Source organism: Rhinolophus ferrumequinum, chromosome 15 (assembly GCF_004115265.2).
Source record: "Rhinolophus ferrumequinum isolate MPI-CBG mRhiFer1 chromosome 15, mRhiFer1_v1.p, whole genome shotgun sequence".
In the NCBI taxonomy this organism is placed as follows: Eukaryota; Metazoa; Chordata; class Mammalia; order Chiroptera; family Rhinolophidae; genus Rhinolophus; species Rhinolophus ferrumequinum.
The window spans coordinates 45,807,917-45,829,270 of record NC_046298.1 but is presented as its reverse complement, the minus strand read 5'-3'; the positions used below and the strand labels follow the sequence as shown (position 1 = coordinate 45,829,270).

The 21,354-nt window shown below is 48.6% G+C and overlaps 1 protein-coding gene and 2 pseudogenes across 6 annotated transcripts in view; 2 read left to right on the top strand and 1 right to left on the bottom strand.

The window, feature by feature from the left end:
• Positions 1-3,702: 3,702 nt before the first annotated feature.
• LOC117035406 (myeloid cell surface antigen CD33-like) lies at positions 3,703-4,689 on the bottom strand (annotated as a pseudogene).
• Positions 4,690-16,057: 11,368 nt separating this feature from the next.
• LOC117035405 (60S ribosomal protein L10-like) lies at positions 16,058-17,976 on the top strand (annotated as a pseudogene).
• A 237-nt stretch (positions 17,977-18,213) lies between these two features.
• CEACAM18 (CEA cell adhesion molecule 18) overlaps positions 18,214-21,354 on the top strand; it is a 14,146-nt gene continuing 11,005 nt past the window's right edge. For 3 of the 6 annotated variants that reach the window (XM_033127291.1, XM_033127292.1, XM_033127290.1), the window contains exons 1-3: positions 18,216-18,390; positions 19,790-20,140; positions 21,065-21,337. In XM_033127291.1, the coding sequence (XP_032983182.1) occupies positions 18,339-18,390; positions 19,790-20,140; positions 21,065-21,337 (676 nt within the window). In that variant the 5' untranslated portion in view covers positions 18,216-18,338. Of the gene's footprint in view, positions 18,391-19,789; positions 20,141-21,064; positions 21,338-21,354 lie in introns of all 6 variants that reach the window. The other 3 variants (XM_033127289.1, XM_033127294.1, XM_033127293.1) reach the window with 2 other exon arrangements.

Genomic DNA, 21,354 nt, shown 5'->3' with positions numbered 1-21,354 from the left:
CAGGCTGCAGATAGTGTGGCTCCTGCTTCCTGTATCTCCAACCCAGCCACCAGTGAGAATATAGTGGTGTGACTCCCCTATCTATGGCTCCGTGGGTGTTCCTGTTTGGCCTCACCGTGTCCTGCGTTCTTATGTGGGGAGTGGGACCAGAGACCCCGCATGACACCCTGCATGACAGGGACCTTCTAGACGCACTTCTTCAATTTGCAGAAAAAGACACCGAGGTCCAGAGTGAGCAAATGAATTGCCCAAACAATAGGTGTATGGTCCATCTCAATACACAGTGTTCAATGCCCAGCTGTGTGTGTGTGTGTGTGTGTGTGTGTGGCCTTCTAGGACAGTGTGATGGTTAATTTAAGTACAGACTTATCTGGGCCCACAGGATGCCCAGAATACACATTATTGTGGGTGTGTCTCTGAGGGTATTTCCAGATGAGACTAGCATTTAAATCAGTGGGTTCAGTACAGTGGGTCACCCTTCCCCAGGTGGGGCGGCGTCATCCAATGCATTGAGCGCCGGAATAGAACCAAAAACAGAGTAGTATGTATGTACAGTATTCATGTGATTACATTTCATATTCTCAAGCTTGACACAGGCCGTCAGTCCAGACATTGTATCTTGTGTCTCAATTCTGCGCTAATGTCAGGGGAGTGGGTGTTGCTTTCAATCAACTTCTCTGAGACCTAAATGTTTGGGTTTGAGGGAGATCAAGGGGAGAAAAACAGGGTAAAACTCAAAAAGGTTTCAACACACACAGCTCCTGGGGTGCAGGACTCTACTCTCTTTTCTGAGACTCCTACCTTCACTGGGGTCCTCTCCACCAACCCACAGGTGTATCTTGCATTGGGGTTTGTGCTCGAACCCCAGCTCAGAAGTTGGAAGACAGAAAGCTCTTGTGACCTGCAAATATACAATCAATGATATGTTAGGCTTCTTCTCTGGAAGTCTTTTTATTGATTTTATTCATGTCTGTCCACTCATACGAATGAGCATATGTGTCTATCGGGGAATCTCAGTGAAAATTCTCAGGGTTCTGTCAGCCCAACATTTCCCCCTATATTTCTGCTTCTGGAGAAGAGATAATTATTTAGCATCAGAAAATTTTCAGTGTCACACTAAAAACGTCTGTTTCTTTCCCATTTGGGAGTGCATGGTGTGCTGTTTTCTTCATTTCCTGGTTTGAATGTTGCTGGTGCAAGTTTAGCTCCTTTTGTTTAAGGGGCATGTGTTCATTTAATCCATGAAGGGTCTTGGCACTGCTACATCATGAGACATTGTCTGCAGAAACTTGAATTTGCAGAGATAAAGAACCTGCACACAATGAACACACACCTGGTCCCAGGAGCTGTAGATGGTGGTTTACATGTATGTGTACCTTGTGAGATGGGGTTTATCGTCCCCCCCACTTTACGGAGCAGGACACTGAGAAACAGAGAGAGAAAGTGACTAACTTTCAAATCATCACCTTCTTACTAGTGGAGAAACCAGGATCCAAGTTTCACCTATTCTAAATCCTACATTTTTTCCCTACAGCAAAGAATTTCCATGAAATTATTTATAACCAATTAACTAGAGATACATTTGCTCCGTGAGAACCAGTTTGAAGTCTCCCTTGACCACGGGCAGCTCTGGGCGGCAGGACAGGGCCGGACGCCCTGTGGGATTCCTCACTGGCATCTGTCCTCTGAATACTGGTGCTGATACTGCCAGCCCTTAGCCCCCAAGGCGTCAGCTTGTGATGTCTGAGGGGACTTCAGTGGAGCTCTTGAGTTTGATCAGGAGGGTGTGTGGGCAGAAAGCTGACGGTGGGGGATGCGGACATCCCACGTCTGATCTCATGCTTCCCATCATGTCACTTGGGAATCCAGCTTTGCTGTGGGGTGGCAGAGACCCCACTCCCAACTAGTCCCAGAGAGGAAAGATTCCTTCTCACCTGTGCTATGTTCCTGAAAGGCATGATGTCCAGGGGGATGGAGTGTCGGGGGCAGAAACATAACAGTTCCCTCTTCAGTGGTTAAAGATGTAATAAGAGTTGGCCTTCCCCACTTCTAGAGCCGCAGAAACGGTAAAGACGGGGGGTTATGAAATTCCTCTTGCCCCTCTCGTCAGTCTGGTCCCCAGGAAACAGGCACTGAGTATCCCAAGCCGTGAACTCTCTTTGGACTCCCTGCTGTGTTCAGGATCCTAGGAGTCTGGGCCCCACACTCATAAGAGACATTGAGCTGGATAGTTTTCCATGATCATGCAAGCTCCAGGATACATCGTACATCAAACAGTTGATGCCAAATTCCCAGCATTGTGGGTTGATGACCTGAGATGAGGTGTCTGTCCAGGTCCTTCATTTGCTAGGATATAGTGAACCCTCCCTTCTCTTCCAGCATTATCTTGGACTAATTTGCCTGGGATGCAATGAAGGTGGCTCAGCAAAGAAGGGGATGCCTGTCCTCCCGAGATATGAGATTGTACACCTGGTGGCTCCAGGCAACACGGTGGTGCTGTCCGAGGTGCTGAAATAGGGCTGGGTCCTGAGCTCAGAAATCGCCCAGCTCTGAAAGGGGTCTGACCTCTTAAGCATGGGGTCCAAGACCTGGACTGGTGAAAATGTATGGCTCACCTAGGAGGAAAGGATTTGGGGACAAGGAGTGGGCTGGTGTTCTCTGACAATTCAGTTCGCCAACTTGTTGCACCGATGGTGCTAACCTTTTTTTGACATCAGAGAGATTATTCACTATGAATTTGTACCAATTGGACACACAGTTAACCTAGTTTACTATTTGGAAGTGCTGAAAAGGCTTCAGAGAAAGTTGGACGACCTGAAATTTTTGCTAGCAATTCATGGCTTTTGCATCACGACAACGCACCAGCTCACACGGCACGGTGTGTGAGGGAGTTTTTAGCCAGTAAACAAATAACTGTATTGGAACATCCTCCCTACTTACCTGATCTGGTTCCCAATGACTTCTTTCTTTACCAGAAGATAAAGGAAATATTGAAAGGAAGGCATTTTGATGACATTCAGGACATCAAAGGTAATACAACGACAGCTCTGATGGCTTTTCCAGAAAAAGATTTCCAAAATTGCTTTGAAGGATGGACTAGGCACTGGCATCGGTGCATAGCTTCCCAAGGGGAGGACTTCGAAGGTGACCGTAGTGATATTCAGCAAAGAGGTGTGTAGCACTTTTTTAAGGATGAGTTCGCAAACTTAATTGTCAGACCTCATATGCGTCTCTCTGTTTCCTAGTTCATCCAAAAGGATTCTTCTGCATGTCTGTCTGTCCTGCTGAGGGAGGCATCAGGGCAGAGATGGAAGCTGCAGTGCTGTTGCACTGAAGAATTTAGTTAGAGCTCAGTTGTACTGAGCTCATTTAAGGATAAGTTTGCAGAGAAAAGATAGAGCTGTGGAGCAAAAGGCTCCTGGTATTGATATATAATAGTTTGACTTAAGATGTAGGAAGACCAGAGAGAGTAGGTTTTCGCAGACAGGGCAAAGAGAGTCAGGATAGTACAGGGAGCCCTTATTTATGGACGAAGAGGCCCCTGATGTCCATGTGGAAGTTGTCTTAGGAGACAGAGAGGCAAGAAACCAGGCAGCAGGGGGCTGAGGAGTGAGGCAGCTTCTCATGCTGTGTTTGGGACCCCAGGCATCCCACTCCCACCCCAGCCTCAGAGAATAATGGGAACCCCCATCCCCACTGCCCTCAGGACCCCACCAGAGACCCCGGCTTCCTGGCCCAGCTCTCACAGGTGACATTGAGCTGGATGGTTCTCTCCACGGTCACACCAGCTACAGGGAACTTCACCTGACAGGTGAGGTTAGTGCCGTGGTCCTGGGGCCGTGGGGTGAGGGTGATCATGGAGGAGAGGAGGGTCCTGGGGCCCAGGGTGGCGAGGGCAGCTGAGGTCCAGGAGAAGATGGGGGGCGTGCCCCGCTCACAGGCCCAGGGCACAGAGCAGGTCAGGTTCCTGGGGCGGCCAGACTCCAGGGAGCCCGGGAAGGAGATGTGGGGCCTGAGGGTCAGGGCTGGTGAGAAGGGGGAGACACGGGATCAGGAGGGAGGGTCCCAGGTGTGGCCCCGAGAGACGCCTCGGGCTTTGGTCCAGCTCCTCCCTCTGAGACCAGACACGCTGGACCCCCCGCACCCTCCTAGGAGGGGGTACATCCCAGCCCTGTCCTGAACCCCTGTGTCCTTCCCCTGTGGCCTCTCCTAGAGCCCATTCCTTACCTGTCACACGCACGGAGAGCAAGTTAGATGTGTAACTCCATAACATATCTCTCTCTCCACCCGAAAAAAATAATTTCCTTCGTCCCTCCTCTTAGCTTCTGTGATGTCCAGGGAGCAGTTGTAGTTCTGAGGGTCCCCAAGGAGGTGGAATCGGCCCTGGGTCTCCTCCTGCACTTTACGACCTGGCTTTTTTGTGGCCACAGAAGCATCTTGATCTGTACTGGCCCCTTCCTGGAACCAGTAGCCATGAGCTTGGTCAGAGTCTTGCCACTGGTACTGGGGATAGATGGCAGCGCAGGGCGCAAAGACACACAGGCCCTCCTGCACCGTCACAGACTCCTTCACTCTCAGCCAGTATCCTTCATCCTGAGCCAGGGACCCTGTGGGGAAAGGAGGGTCAGCAGAGCCCCCTCCCCTTGACCACTCACCTGCTCACAGCAGGGACAGAAGCAGCAGCAGCATCTCTACCACACGGTTTCTGGGCTCCTGTGGGAGAAAAGAGAAGGAAGGCCGGGGGAGGGGACCTGGGGGGAACCACAGAAGCTGGGGCGGAGTGTGGGCCTCCTGGTTCACAGAAGAGGATCCTCAGAGATGGAGCTCATCCCCCTTCTGCACAGAGCTGTGGACACCCCACAACTCGGAGACCTGGAGACCCTCCTAGAGAGGAGCAGACAGGGAGCAGACCCCAGGTCCTGTCCCATCTCGGGCACTTCTCTTCAGCACTGGAGCTTGGACCAGGGACGTGGGCCCTGTCCACCAGTTTCTGGACCTGGGTGAGGCCCGTCCTGGCCTATGGGGCTGGGGGGTGGGCAGCAGCGGCCTCTGCAGATTCGTGTCATGAGAAACGATGGGTGTCTGAGTCCTGCTGCCGAGGCTGAGGTGCTGTTGGAGCCGTTTGCACCATGGAGCGGCCACTTCCTGGCCTGGCCCAAGGGTCACGGTGTTGTCTATGCCTGTGCTTCTGAACCTGCCCACCCAGGGGACTCTTGGCAATATGTGGACACATTGTCACAGCTTGGGAGGAGGGTGCGGCTGGCAGCTAGTGGGTAGAATCCAGAGACGCTTCTGAACATCGTACGGTGCACAGGACGGCCCCTGACAAGCATCATACGGCCTAAAGGGCCTCAGTGCCAAGAAGCCCCAGTCTACACCCCAGAGGAAGGCAGTTCTTCCAGGCTTGGGGTGTCGGGCGTTCTGTTTGGGTGTGTGGCACATAAAATACGAGTAGGAGTCTCATATGTATTGTAGGAGGCAGCCATTCATTCAGACATCCACTCACTCACTCATTCACTCAAACACAGAGTGAGCATATGCCCTGTGTGGGGGCTGGAGGCTGAAGAGACACAGCAGACGCCATTCACGCCCTGAGATGTCACCTATCCAGAGAGAGACAGGCAATCTATAGGACATGCCTGGTAGGGGCTGGAGGCCCTGTCAGCTGGTTGCTCTTGGCCACAAGGGACCCAAATGCATGGACATGGCCCGGTCTCTCAAGGGACAAGAACGAAGATTCCCAGCTATGGGACCCTGCTGTGGGCCCAGGGTCAATCAGGAGGCAGAATCACAGAGAGGGAAGCGGGAGAGCACTTCCCAACGTGCCCTGCATTCTCCCTGCTCACCTGACACTTCACAATGCCCTCATTTTTCACTTCCCTGTCTCCTGGTCGGCCTCCTACGCCACACCTATGCCCTCTGATGGTGGTGGCTTTCCGCAGTGCAGACGCTTAAAAGGCTTCTGAAGCTGCCCCCTCTCTTCTTGCCGTCAACTCTCTGAGCTCCGCGTGGCAACACCGGCTCATCCCTTCCTACAGCATTCACTGGACATCGCCTATGAGCTGGCCCTGTGCTGGGGCTGGGGTTGGGGGTGAACAGACACACATGGACCTCAGGAAGCCCCTAGCCCTGTCTGCCTGGGCTATTGTGGGACGCAGTGCAGGGAGCACTCAAATCCTCCCCGTGGAGGGGTCAGCAGAGCTGCACAAAGGAGGGCATGTTTAGCTGCTGTCCCGCCAGCCCTGGGCTAGCCCCGCTTCCCCTTTCCTGCGTCTCTCATCCCCGGATCCCCCGCGTCCCACATGCTGGACAGACTCCAGGCCCTTCATCCTGGTCCCATCACCTCTAGGACCAGGATCCCCAGGAAAGCCCACTACACACCCCTGTCCTGGCCACAGCAGGACAGAGATGGTCCATGTCGCTGGCACTCCTGAAGCTGAACCTGAGAACAGGCTTGAGCTGTGGGGCCTCATACCAGCTGTGCGGAGGTCATCACCAGCCTGAAGTAGCTCCTACCACTTCCGTCCTGTCTCATACCTGCCCAGCAGGAGCAGCCCAGCCACCAGCTTCCTGACTCTCACTCCACACAGACCGGCTGGGGGACCTGGGTACCAGCAGGTGCCACATTCAGCAGTGAACGTTCCTCTGTCTCCAGCTCCTCCCTGGGACAGCTCAGGACTCTGGACATTGAGGGCTGGCAGGGGCTCAGGGTGTGGCCTCCAGGACGTTTTGAAGGCCTCCTATTCACCCCATCGGTGGGGGAGGATTCCTGCCCCAGGGTAATGGGGAAGACTGAGCATGTGGCCCCCAATACTGAACAAATGAGATTGCCAGCACGTTATGAATCACAAGAACTCACCATCCCAGGAGGATGACCCCACTCCGTGCAGGCCCCCTGAGGGCTGTACTCAGGAACAGCAATGAAGACCCCAGGGCTGTGGGAGGAGGCTCTGAGTAACAAGAGGGAGTGGTGCCATCTGGTTCCCACGGACAATCGGATGCTTTTGTTTGAACCGTGCCTCAGGCTGACAAGAAACCTGGTCAGCTCAGGCTTCCATAACCACATACCATTGACTGGGCGGCTTAAACCACAGACACTTACTTCTCGCAGTTCTGGAGGTTGGCAAGTCCAAAGTCAAGGGGTGAGTATATTTGACTCCTAGTCAGAGCCCGCTTCCTGGCTGGCGGCCAACTTCTCCCTACATACCCACGTCCGATGCTCATGGAAAGAGAAAGAGGAAATCATTCCCTCTCCTCCTGTTTTTATAAGCCCACTATTCTCATGAACTTACTTAATCTCAACTATCTCTGAACTGACAGTCGTGTTGGGAGTTAAGCCTTCAGCCTATGAATTTGCACGGGAGCCATTCAGTCTATAGCGCTCAGGCTCCATGGGGTCCCCATGTTCCCTCCGTCCTTGTCCTTTTGATGAGCAGGTCCATACCTGTCACATGCAGAGATCAAGCCATGGACGTAACTATATACTGTTTCTTCTTTGCAGTTGTAAGAAGTTTGTCCCCTCTCCATCGTCCAGGTGTCGCTGATGCTTAAAGCACAGTTGTATTCCCCCAGGTCCCCGAGGAGATGGAATTCTCTCTGAGTCTTGACATGTAGTATTCGATCTAGGTGGCTTGTAGACACTAGGGCGTCCTTACCAGGCTTGTCTCTGTTCTGGAACCAGTAGCCACAGCCGGTGTGGTGTCATTCCAGCCACCCCACGGGTAGGAGATGGTGCAGGGTGCAGGGCTGTAGAAGCCCTTCTGTATCATTACTTCTAGCTTGAAATCCGGGAGGTCAGCTTGAGGCCCTGGGGGTGAGAGGCTGGACTTCAGCCGCCTGCCCTACCAGCTCACCTCCAGAAGGGAGGGGCGGCTGCAGCTCAGGAATGGGACTGGCTGAGCCATTTTCTAGGATTGTCTGGTGTCTAGGTTCCCTCTTTCAAGGAACCAAGAGCTGTCGGGTCAAGGGGAAGTTCACACAGGAAGGTAAGATGACATGGGTGTGTGCGCACAGAAGAGGAACACCAGCCCTGCTCTTTATCAGAGCTGGGCTGTGTTGGGAGATTAGCTCCCTTCCTTATTTTTCAGAGGGGGACACTGCAGTCCAGAGAGGGCAATGCACATCCCCAAGAACCTGGGAAGGCAAGACCTGCTCCCCTTCTCCTGGCTGCCTGCCCATGTCTTGACCTTTGGTACCTGCTTTGTGTACCAGGAACAAAGGCAGGTATCAGTGCGGCACTGCCCGTAATCACGCTGGCATATTACCTCTGCTAAGAAGTACAGAAACAGGATGGGAACACGGGTGTCTAGAACACAAAGCATACTACTAATTCTCTGGGGTTTATCCGCCCATGTCCGGGGCCATGTCTCCAACCTCTCTCCATCAACCAGCACGTCAGGGCAGGGCCTGGTCAGCGCATGCTCAGTATAGGATTCCGTGAATAAATGCTTGAATAATGGATGAAGGCTGTTCCAAACTCTCCTTCGAATTCACAGTGCAAATATCCTCTGGATCTGGCCCCTCAGGTCAGTCTTTTTCTTATGGATGCTTTTGCTTTGGGGAGCCCCTCCAAGTCAAGTTTCACCGCTGTGGCTGTTTCTTTCCTGAGCAGCCGTATGTGTGCGTCCTGAGCTGCCTGACGTCACTCGGACTCCTGTCTGTTCTGTAGCTGGAAGAGCAATTTGTGTCTGGGGGACACAATGAATTCAGGAAATGGTTTCTATCAGTTTCAGGAAGGTTTTATTGCCCAATTTCTTACGAAGTACCAGAAAGTCTCTCTTCTTCTGTGTCTCTCTGTCTCTTGCTCTCACTCTAGCTCTCTTTGCAGAGGTTCCTAAAAACCTACCTTGTAACACCCTCCCATCCAATGCCCAGCAAACCAAAATAGAAACCTACTGTGAAACCTCATCTCCGCAAAAGAGGATGAGTGAGTTTGTTCTTGACTGCGGTAACCGGCTTTCCGTGGCAATCTGCACAGGCAGCAATTCAGGTTTTGGCCACCAGATGGCAGTAATGACCCTTCCATTTCTGGTCCTCTTCAACTGAACAGCTATGGGAATCAGGCGAAAGGTCGTCTGACACTGGATAATTAGCTGGAAATGTCCAGTTAATTGTTTGAGGCATGTTAATGAGTATTTAGTGTCAATTAATTACGGTTCTAAATACTTATAATAGATCCTTTGAGCCTTATACCACCCGCTGAGATCCAGATTAATGATCCCCTTCCATCGCAAGAGTGATGATGAAGTTCATAGATGTGTCTCTATTTAAAACAGATTGTTGAGGTATAATTGATATACAAAAATGGTACATATTTAATGCATACAATTCGATGAGTTTGGACATGTGGATACACCTGTTTAAACCATGACCACAATCAAGGTAAGAAATATATCCATCACCTCTCAAAGTGTCCCTGTGCCTCATGTTTTTCGTGTGTTTGTTTGTTTGTTGTAAGGAAACTTAACATAAGATCTACTTTCTTAAATTTTTTTCACTCTACTTGGAGAGGGCACAGCTCACTGGCCCATGTAGGAATCAAACCGGCGACCTATGAGCACTGCGCTGTACGAAACAGCCACCCGGCCGACCCTCTTAACGACATTTTTAAGTGCACAATACAGTATTGGTAGCCACAGACACTATGACAAACAGCTGGTTTCTAGGATTATTCATCTTGCTTAAGTGAAACTTTATACGTGTTGAACAGCAACTCCCCACTTCGCCTCCCTCCAGCCCCCGGCAGCCACCACGCTATTCTCTGCTTCTATGAATTTGAGTATTTTCAACACTTCCTATATGTGGAATCACAAAGCGTTTGTCCTTCTGTGACTTGCTCATTCCACTCATCACAATGCCTTACAAGAAATGCCTAAAAGAGTTCTTCAAGTTGAAATGACAGGATGTTAAACACAGCCGTGCACTACTTAATGAGTTCTGAGAACTGTGTCATTAGGCGATTTTGTCGCTGTGGGGACACCACAGAGCACACGTACACAAACCTGGGTGGTACTGTCTACCACACACCTAGGCTATGTGGTGTGTCACCGTTGTATATGTGGTCTGTCATTGACTGAAACGTTGTTACCACTTTTAATTTGAGCATAAAAGTTAACAGACAAAAGTATTAAAACAACAATTTTTTGATGGATACACAATCAAATCCTGACATCAAGAACATAAAGTGTTACATTAAAAAGATCATACACCATGATCAAGTGGGATTCATCCCTGGTATGCAAGGGTGGTTCAACATCCGCAAATCAATTAATGTGATACACCACATTAACAAAATGAAAAATAAAAATCACATGATCATATCAATAGATGCAGAAAAAGCATTTGATAAAATCCAACAGCCATTTATGATAAAAACCATAAGAAAGTGGGAATAGAGGGATCATATCTCAACATAATAAAGGCCATATATGACAAACCCACAGCTAACATCATACTCAATGGGGAAAAGCTAAAACCATTCCCCCTGAGATCAGGGACAAGGCAAGATTGCCCACTATCTCCGCTTCTATTCAACATAGTGCTGGAAGTTCTAGCCACAGCAATCAGACAAAAAAAAGAAATAAAAGGCATCCAAATTGGTAAGGAGGAAGTAAAATTGTCATTATATGCAGATAATATGATACTATATATAGAGAACCCTAAAGACTCCACCAAGAAGCTATTAGAGCTGATAGATGAATTTAGTAAAGTAGCAGGATACAAAATTAATATTCAGAAATCAGTTGCATTTGTATATACCAATAATAAAACATTAGAAGGAGAAATTAAAAAAACAGTCCCATTTACAATTGCTCCAAAGACTATAAAATACCTGGGAATAAATTTAACTAAAGAAGTAAAAGATCTGTACTCAGAAAATTATAAGACACTGAAGAAAGGAATGAAAGAAGATAAAAATAGATGGAAACACATACCATGTTCAAGGATAGGAAGAATTAATATAGTTAAAATGTCCATACTGCCTAAGGCAATTACATATTCAACGCAATTCCTATCAAACTACCAACGACGTTTTTCACAGAAATAGAACATATAATCCTAAAATTTATATGGGACCATAAAAGACCCCAGATAGCCTCAGCAATCTTGAGAAATAAGAACAAAGTGGGAGGTATAACAATACCTGACTTCAAATTATACTATAAGGCTACAGTAATCAAAACAGCATGGTACTGGCATAAAAACAGACACAGAGATCAATGGAACAGAATAGAGAGTCCAGAAATAAATCCATGCCTATATGGCCATTTAATCTACGACAATGGAAGCAAGAATGTACGATGGGGTAAAGACAGTCTATTCAATAAATGGTGCTGGGAAACCTGGACAGACACATGCAAAAAAATGAAGCTGGACCACCTCCTTACACCATATACAAAAACAAATTCAAAATGGCTTAAAGACTTAAGTGTAAGATCTGAAACCATAAAATACCTAGAAGAAAATATAGGAAGAAACTTCACAGACATTACCCGGGGTAGGATTTTTACTGATATATCCCCTCACACGAGGGAAGTAAGAGAAAAAATAAACATGTGGGATTATATCAAACTAAAAAGTTTTTTCACAGCAAAGAAAACCATCAATAAAACAAAAAGGGATCCTACTGAATGGGAAAAGATATTTGCCAATGATATATCTGATAAGGGATTAATATCACAAATCTATAAAAAACTCACTCAACTGAATTCCAGAAAAACAAACGACCCAATTAAAAAATGGGCAGAGGACTTGAAGAGACATTTTTCTAAAAAGGACATACAGATGGCAAACAGACATATGAAGAAATGCTCAACCTCACTAACCATCAGAGAAATGCAAATAAAAACCACAATGACATACCACCTCACCCCAGTCAAAATGGCTATCATCAATAAATCAACAAACAACAAGTGCTGGCGCGGATGTGGAGAAAAGGGAACGCCTGTGCACTGTTGGTGGGATTGCAGATTGGTGCAGCCACTATGGAAAACAGTATGGAGGTATCTCAAAAATCTGAAAATGGAACTACCCTATGATCCAGTAATTCCACTCCTAGGTATCTATCCGGAGAAATCCAAAACTCCAATTCAAAAATCTTTATGCACTCCTATGTTTATTGCAGCACTATACACAATAGCCAAGACATAGAAACAACCAAAATGCCCATCGGTAGATGACTGGATTAAGAAACTGTGGTACATTTATACAATGGAGTATTACGCAGCCATAAAGAAGAAAGAAATCTTACCATTTGCAACAACATGCATGGACCTGGAGAACATTATGTTAAGTGAAATAAGTCAGACAGAGAAAGATAAGTACCGTATGATCTCACTTATTTGCGGAATCTAAAGAAAAGAATAAGTGAATGAACTAATCAGAAACAGTTTTGGAGACAAAGAGGAAAATCTGAGGGTTGCTAGATGGGCGGGGGGGGGTTAGGGGGGAGGTGAGGGGATTATAAAACAATCAGTAACCACAAGATGGCCACCGGGTTTTGAAAATCTGGGGAACGTAGTTTAGTGGTTACAAGAGGGTAAGGGGGTTGGGGGGTGAGAGATGAGGGTAAGGGGGATCAAATATATGGTGATGGAAGGAGAACTGACTCTGGGTGGTGAACACACAATGTAATTTATAGATGATGTGATACAGAATTGTACACCTGAAATCTATGTAATTTTACTAACAATTGTCACCCCAATAAATTAAAAAAAAATAATAATTAAAAAAATTCTTTTAAAAGTAAAAAAAAAATGTAAAAAAACAAAAAACTCTTTGAGTGGTACCCTACCCTTAAAAGTTGTGTTCATTCTTTGTATATTTTACCATTAAAAAAACCAAACTGTAAACAATAATAAAAAAAAAAACATAAAGTGTTATGGGGTGGGGGGTACGTAGAGTTTTTGCATGTGATCAAAGTTGGCATTCATTAGCTGGTGTGGATGAAAAGGGGCTCTACGGAAAGTAACCTCACAGGTGATCTGATCATAAATGCCTCACTGGGCAGGTCGTGGTGGGGAGTCACACCCAGGCTATAACGTCTCTAGTGAAAGGTGTCTCTTTGCCTTCAACAAGCCCTGCCATTGTTCTCGTGCCTCTTGGTGAACACCTTCGAAGTGCCTCTTTTCTGATCCTCCTTCTAAAGCCTGACCACCCTCAAGAAAGCACATAATCTTCACTCTCCTGTAATCCAATCCCCGCTTTGCTTTCTTCCACCTTCATGTAACCGTCCTTACTTTCCCTCCTTAATTTCAAATGCATAAAAGAAAATGAAAAACTGTCAGGAGTGCTTGAGAACTTGCTTCCTAGCAGTTGTCATCGGTTTGGCCTCAAATAAACTCCTATAAAAACTCTCTACAAGTTTGGATGCTCTTACATTGATGCTTATAATAGACTCTCCAACCTGAAATATTTCATGATCCCATTTTCTAGAGAGCAGACTCGCCTCATGCTGAAACCAGGATTTGAATCTTATCTTCCTGTCTCTGGAGCATCTGTTTTTAACTCTACACCCCAAATCCCCAAATCCACAAAGAAAAAAATATAGCATGAGGGATGAATTGTGGATTAGAGTAATTATTGATTTGTCCACCAGATCTGAGGTTCCTGTCGTGTATCTCTCGGCCTCCTGTGTCCCCCTTTTTTATTCAGGGCCTCATTTGACCTGGCTTGAGATGTGGCTGGATTGCAGGGTTCATGTGATGGAAGGGCCAAACCTTTTGCAAATGAGGACCTGAGGCCCACAGAGATCAGGTAGTTTTCCTCCAGAAGAAGCTGGAGTCGGTGCATCCTCTGGAGTCTGTGCTTCTGTCTGAACAATCCCTGCTCTGGTGAGGGCGCCCTCTGCTGGTCAGTCCAGTATTACCAGGATCGCTGCACCAGTCTCCTCCTTCAATCCATCTCTTAATTTATCCTTTTTCACCACCACCTACTCCCATCTTGTCACTCAGAGGCCAATCTATCTCATGATGTACAGTCTCACTACAAAGGAATGAAGAAATAGGAAATAGCTGTTATTAATGTTGCTATTAACAACGCTACGGTTAATGTTAATAGTATTGCTTTCCCACCCACTCCCGTCCTCTCTGGAAGCTGACAGGGGCCCCTGCCTCTTACCTGTCTATCCAGTTCTTACAGCTTCCCTATGAGGATGTAGACCAAGGTCAGGGTTGCTGATTTCACAACTCCACGGCTCCCCCTCGTGGCCTGATGCCCTGGGGTGATGGCGATTGCCCGGACAGGGCACAGTGACAGGAGCTGGGGTTGCCTGGACTCCACCAGGTTTACAGCTCCACAGAGATCCCAGGTTAACATGCCTTGTGTTTCCATGCCTGATAAGCTGGAGGAGTGCATGTTTTATAAGTGTACACTCAGCCTGCGCTTGGCAGAACTTTGCCCTGGGAGGGGCTGTGACATCGTGCCTTGTTGATAAGAAGGTACAAACTGGGTTTCCCTAGTGTAAGCCCTGAGGTTGAGGTTTTCCTTTTTTTTTTTTTTTTTTTTTTTTTTTTGTAATGCAAGGGCCTGATGCATCCGCTTCAATGATGGCCAATACAGGACTAGATAAGGATCCCAGCCACTTCTCCCCTCAAGGTTCTGTTACTTTTCAGATCTTTGTTGATTTCAGTAACTGACCATTTGGGCCTCTTGTTTTTTCTCTTCTGGAACTTTAAATTCCTGCTCTTATGTTTTTAATTTACCAATAAAGACTGAGCCTGTGAATCTCTCCCTCTCTCTCTTCCTATGACCTTACCGTGTGGCCCCTAGTGTGCCATGTAATTTCCAGGGCGTGTAAGTAATAACCCTTTATTTCAAACTTTCTGATGGTTATTGCCAAGGGCATCATGCAATCATGATAAGGACTCCAAGAGCTGGTCCAGCCACAATATTGTTTATTGATAGGCTGAGACTGGCAAAAGACAGCTCCTTGGGACTGCTCCCCAGACTCTCATTTGCTGCCAGGTGATCACCAAAGCTGGCCTAAGGGAACTACACCCACTACTGACATGTCTTTCTGGAGGGAGTCACTTCCCAACACCTGTCACACTTCTCAGCTTAGGGATTTCAGGGGCTGATGACATAGGAAGCCCACCTGATTAAAGATAAAATGCTCCAAATTATATGGGATCCAGGATGGGATGGGCCAGGTCCAGCTTTGGAGTCTGCTTGAGGGAACAATCGTGAGTCACTGAAGCCTGAGGGATGTCCCAAGCTGACAGTCACCTCCCCGGGGCAGGAGCCTCATGAGGGTCCCATTGTATTAAATGCTCGGATTCACGTCACGGGTTATGAATAAAATCAGCTCTGCCATCTTGGTCCTGCTTGAGCAGACCGGTCATCGTTGGCCATACACACTATGGATACAAGGGAGGGGCATTTTTGTGCACTGACTTGGCACAGAGCTTTTCCTGATATGGATGCTCCATGTTGGGTGTGGTCAAATAGACCCACTCAGATGTTTTCTGTGGCAGAGGTGTCTGGGCTCCTCCCATTTCCCACCCCCTCCCCCTTTTTCCTTAGTGACAAGGACTCTAGACACATGGGAGCTCAACTAAAACGTTGCACTCTCCAGCTTCCCCTGCAGGTAGGTGTGGCCACAAGAGGACATTTTGGCTGGTGAGATAGAACGGTTGTGAGCCGTTCTCAGGAAGGTGTCCTTCAAGGGAGGCTTTCCCACCCTCTTCTTCCTTCCTCCTGTGTGGTGCGCAGACGGGCTGGTGGAGCTCTGGCAGCCATCTGGATCGGGAAGAGGAGCCACAAGAGTCGCCAAGTCACGACATAGACAGAGCCTGGGCTCCTCCTTGTCACCAAGCTTCCAAACTCTCCTAGGACTGCATGCCACCAGAGTCATCATGTGAGAGAGACATCAACTGCTGCCCCGTTTAAGATGCTTTATTGTTTTTGGTTCCTTTCATCTGGATGCAATCCTAAACAAAAGGGTCTCTTAGGGAGGAGGAAAGCTGGCTGTATCCACAAGGGTCCTTGTCAGTGAGAGAGGGAGGCAGGAGAGTCAGAGTCCAGGAAGGTGAAGTGACGACGGAAACAGTTTGGAGAGATGCGGTTTGAAGACGAGGGCATGGACTGTAGCCCAGTGCTTCAGACGGGCTGAAGGCAGAAGATGAAATATGCGTGTCTCTTGGGGCCACCACTTATACTCAAATGCTGGGGACGACTAATTCAGTAACTTCAGTGGTAACTAATACGTCATTTTCCTATTATGCACACATGTGTTTTGCATATGGATTTTCAGGCTACAGTAGAAGACTTCAGAGATAGTTAGTAAGACACCAGACACTCAGAAGTGTGTATTCACTCACCTTCCTCTGACTAAATTTGGGTTTAGCATTGGAGAAGACCAAATATAGGAGGCTATTTAATGGTGTGATTCCACTTTGGTAAAGATACGCATATGTGATATATATGTACATCAGAACTGATATATATCAGAACTGGAAAGATTCATAGGAAAAACTCGGATATTTTCCAGGCCGTCAAATGATTACAGATGATTGTGACCAGCATTAATTATACCATAACAAATAACTGTATACTTGTTCTATTTATAAAATATTTTTATTTATTTATAAACGTTATACATGTATAAACATTTTATATATTTAGATGAGTACTTACTTATCTGATTTTAAAATATTTATCCTAAAGATTCATACAAATCATTTTAAATGGTTTAATCATTAAGATAGTGTTTTCTATGTTAAGAATTTCCCAAATTTTTTATACCCAATGCATTCCTTTTGCAATTAAAAAAGTAGTATGTGTTGGTATGAAATGGAAGACGAACATCGTCCCAAACACAGTAGGAATCACCGTAGGGATCGCAGACTTCCGGCATGTGCTCTGAACCTCCCCTCCTCGGTGCGACCCTCACCCACCGTCTCTCTCTCAGTCTGTCTCAATACGCAGCCACGTTTCTCGTGTGCACAGCTCCAGCTCCCCTCTGCGTGGAGGATTCTTCTCTCCCGCATCATCACTCCTAATGCTGAATTTTAGGAAGAGCCTGAGGGTCCAACACCAAGAGCAATGGTTCTATGAATTTTGCTCCATCCACACACTAGCATGCGCTGCGGCCACGCAAGTGGCCATCTAGGGGAACAGTCAGTCACCTGGGGAGACCCTTACAGGACACTGTGTGTCGAGGGGGAAAGCAGCCGCTTGTCAACTGGGATAACGCGGTTGGGAAATTCAGCACTGCTTAGGAAAAACAAAAAAACAAGACACACGTTTGAAAAGCCTGACGTGCTTTTTCCCCTGGGCGCACCACTGAAGGTCCTGGTGTCGCCCTGGGCCGCCGCCCCACCCACGGTTACCGGTATTGTAACAACAAACGGGACCCAATCTCGCTTCTGTCCAGGTGTCTCCGAGGCCAAGATCCTCACCTTTGACCTGGGGCGGAGGGAGGCAAAAGTGGATGAGGTCCCGCTCTGTGGCCACGTGCTGTCTGACGAACATGAGCAGCTCTCTTCGAAGCTCTGGAGGCCGCTCGTATTTGTGCCAACAAGTACATGGTGAAAAGCTGTGGCAAAGACGGGTTTTCACCTCTGCGTGCGGCTCGCCCCTTCCCCATCGGCATCAACAAGATGTGGTCCTGCGCGGGGCTGACAGACTCCAGACAGGGAAGGGACGCAGGTGCCTTTGGAAAGTGCCCGGGCACGGTGGCCAGGTCCGCCTGCGCAAGTCATCACGTCCATCCGCACCAGCTGCAGAACGAGGAGCCGGTGACCGAGGCTCAATGCAGGGCCACGTGCCAGGGTCCCGGCCGCCAGAAGGTCCACGTCTCTAAGAAGCGGGGCTTCACTAAGTTTAGTGCAGGTGAATCTGAAGACATTTCGGCTCCAACGCGGCTCGTCCCCGAGCGCTGTGGGGTCAACACAGTCCTCGTCGTGGCCCCGGGACAAATGGCGGGCCCTGCACTCACGAGCCTTGGCGCTGCCCCCTCGTCACACCCACCAATAAACTACACTTCCTGTCACAAATAAATAACCAAGTGGATACGTCGTGTGCTTGTTGCCCTGTTTGGTATTTTCTCGTTTTCCTAAAAGTGAGTTTTGTTTTGTTTTCTTTTGTTTTGTTACCAGGAGAGAATAGTGTAAATAAGTTAATAATAATAATAATAAAGTGAAGGCAACACAAAGTCATAAAGGTAACGACCGACTCCCCAGAGCCCCTCCTGCCCGCCCCTCCCACCTGCGGTGCAGAGTCCAACCCGGGAGACAGGAAGCGGATGGAGACACAGCCGCTCAAGGCCGGAGACACAAGGCCGTGAAGGGGCAGCGCATCTGGAGAGATCCCTCCACCAGGAGGACCCGCTGCAGCTCATGGATTTTTCCAGACCCAGATGCAGCCCCTGGAGGGAACTGGTCCTTGTGGGTAAGAGAGAGGTGACCTTGCAGGACTGCGGGGGGAGGTGAGAGGGACGGGACTCTCGCCAGGACTTGCATGAGCTCACACACCTGGGCACACCTCACCCATAGACACACACACAGTGTTCCCTGGGGGGCTGTATGCCTTGATCCCCTCCCCCACTTCTCCAACCACACCCCTTCCCATCTCCTCACCTTCCCCAGGACACTTTGTGTCCCCCTGACATGCACGACTATCATGTTTCACTGGCAGCCAGGTGTACTTTCCTCAGACACGCCCAGTGTCCATACCTGGAGGCCTGGAGCTGGGGATCTCGGGTGCCTTTGCCTCCTCCATGGAGACAAGGCTTAGGGATCACAGAGCAGTAGACGCCTGACGTCTTAGGTGACAACAGATCCCCACCCCTGTTCCTATCGACTTCACTGAATTTAGGCGCTAAATCAAAGACGTGTGTACACAGTTTCCGGGGAGTTTTATTCACCCAGGTAATCATACCGAGACACCCACTGGGTTCCACGCTGTGCTCAGGGTGCTGGGGCTGCAGTGGTGCCCGAGACAGCCCTCCTGGAGCTCGCATCCAGTTTGAGATGCAGACCTGTCACCACACCAAATAACCCAGAGTGTGGGGACTGCAGTCAGGGGGGCCCAGGAGGCTGACCCAGGCTGAGGAGGAGGAGACTCACAGCTGAGAACTGAAGAATGAGTGGAAGTGAGTCAACAAGGAGAGAGCAGGGATCAGTGTGCCAGAAATGGGGACAGAAGGTACAAAAGCCTGAAGTTGGGAGACAGTGCGGTGCATTCGTGGTGTTGGTCGAGATGCCTGGGTTGCTTTCCTCTTCTGGGTGAAGCAGGAAAAGATTAGAGGAGGGGTCTGCCTCTTCAAGCTTTGCTTGTCTGTATGTGTAACTGGGGCAAAGAGCGTGGGTGTTGTGTCTTCTGAAAAACGAATGCATGAGTGAATGTATTCATGAATGGATGAGGAAGTACATGGGATGATGGGGTAGAGTAGGTGTAATCTCAAAGAGGGCTAGATGAGTCATGAAACAAAACCCAGCTCTTGCTAAGAGTGTCTCATAAGCCACTTTTTAGAGTTTAAACTTTATCATGAGAGCACTGGGGAGCCATGGAAAGTATTTGAGCAGGGGGAGAGCAGGGTCACAACTAGGGCTTTCTAAGGATCCATGTAAGGGTTGTGTGAGGATGGATTGGAGGCTGAGTGTCCAGGGAAGAATCCAGGCTGAAAGACGGTGAGGGAGCAATGGACCAGGAAGGGGCTGAGCAGATGGAGAGGAGGGGACAGGCTGGGGAGTCATCCGGGAGCTGGAAACCCTTGGTGTGTTCACCAGTGTCTGTGGATCATTGTCTGGATGGTGTCAGCCACTCTCTCTTTCTGTGTCTTCCTCAGCCAGTCTGCTGGCCTGTGGGATCTTCCAGACCTCTGGCCAAGTCTCCATCGTCCCATTCATAGGGTTAGAGGGATATAGGAGCTTCCTGGACCTGGAGAACATCCCTGAGGATGCTCAGGAATACAGCTGGCACCGGGGTGTCAACGACAGTGAGGGAAGTATGATTGTCAGCTACAAACCTCCCTCCAATTCCTGGCAGTCTGGGCCCATGTTCAGCGGCCGGGAGAATGTAACCACGGAAGGCCGCCTGAGGATCAAGAACTCTATGTTAAATGACACGGGGAACTACACCGTGCGGGTAGACGTCAGCAGTGGGACCCACAGAGCAACCAGCTGGCTCGAGATTCGAGGTGAGTTGACACGTTGCCCCATTTCGCTAATGCAGGAGTTGAGTCTGGAGGCTTTTGGAGTGAGGTCACTTGGAGATCATATTGTTCAATTCTGTCAACCACCTCCAGGTGAACTGGGAGCGTTGGCAGATGGTTGTCCACCTTCTCCCACAGAGATGGGTCACTTACTACCTTAAGGGATCCCATTTCACTGTGTATCAGTTATCTGTTAGTAGTGCAGCGTAACAAATACCCACAAACTTAGCAGCTAAAAACAGTACCATTTTATTAGCACACAGTTTTTGTGGGTCAGAATTTCAGGTGTGGCTTAGCTGAGTCCTATGTTCTGAGACTCATAAATGTTGGCCATGGCTGTGTTCTCAAGTGTGGCTCTGTACACAGGCGTTTCACCTCAGGGCTGCTTGTTTCCTCAAGGTCAGCTAAAGTGTCTCTCGTCTGCTGAGACAGAGACTTATTTAACACGGGTAGTTATGGGACAGACAGCCCTCACCTTGGCCATACTCTACAGGTTAGAAAAGAGTCACAGGTCCCACCTGTATTTACTGCACGGCCTTGGAACTTTGTCTTCCCTGTGTGGTCCTCAGCTTCCTCACCTGTAGAATGGGGGTAGTGTCTACCATTGTGGTATGTTGTAAGGTTAGAGGGAGTATTTGTAAAGTAAATAGGACTCAGATAATGGGAGCAATTATTATGGAGAGTCCAAATACCACCTCTGGCTCTGAATTCTACCCACAGCTCCTTGAGGGGGAGTGTCCTGACCTTGCGGTTTGGAAATAACCATTAGGCCACAATCCTATGCCAAGACCCCAGGCCCCATTTTACAACTCTTGGTTTCTCCCCAACATACCCCAAAACCACCCCCTTGGAGACAAGCAGAGCTTGAAGAGGCAGACCCCTCCTCTAATCTTTCCCTGCTTCACCCAGAAAAGGAAAGCAACCCAGGCATCTCGACCAACACCACCTCTGTGGTTGAGTACATGGATTCTGTGGCCGCCTTCTGCCACACCAACGCCACTACTGTCACGTGGTACGTGAATGGCATACAGGTGTCCAGCAATGATCTGATGACAATTTCCCCGGACGGCAAGACCCTCGTCATTCTCAAGGTCAACCGCTATGACGTGATACTTCAGTGTGCGCTGGAAAACATCCTGGGGTATCTTCAAAAAAGTGCACAGATCTTTCTGACTGTGGCCTGTGAGTGCTCTGGGGTC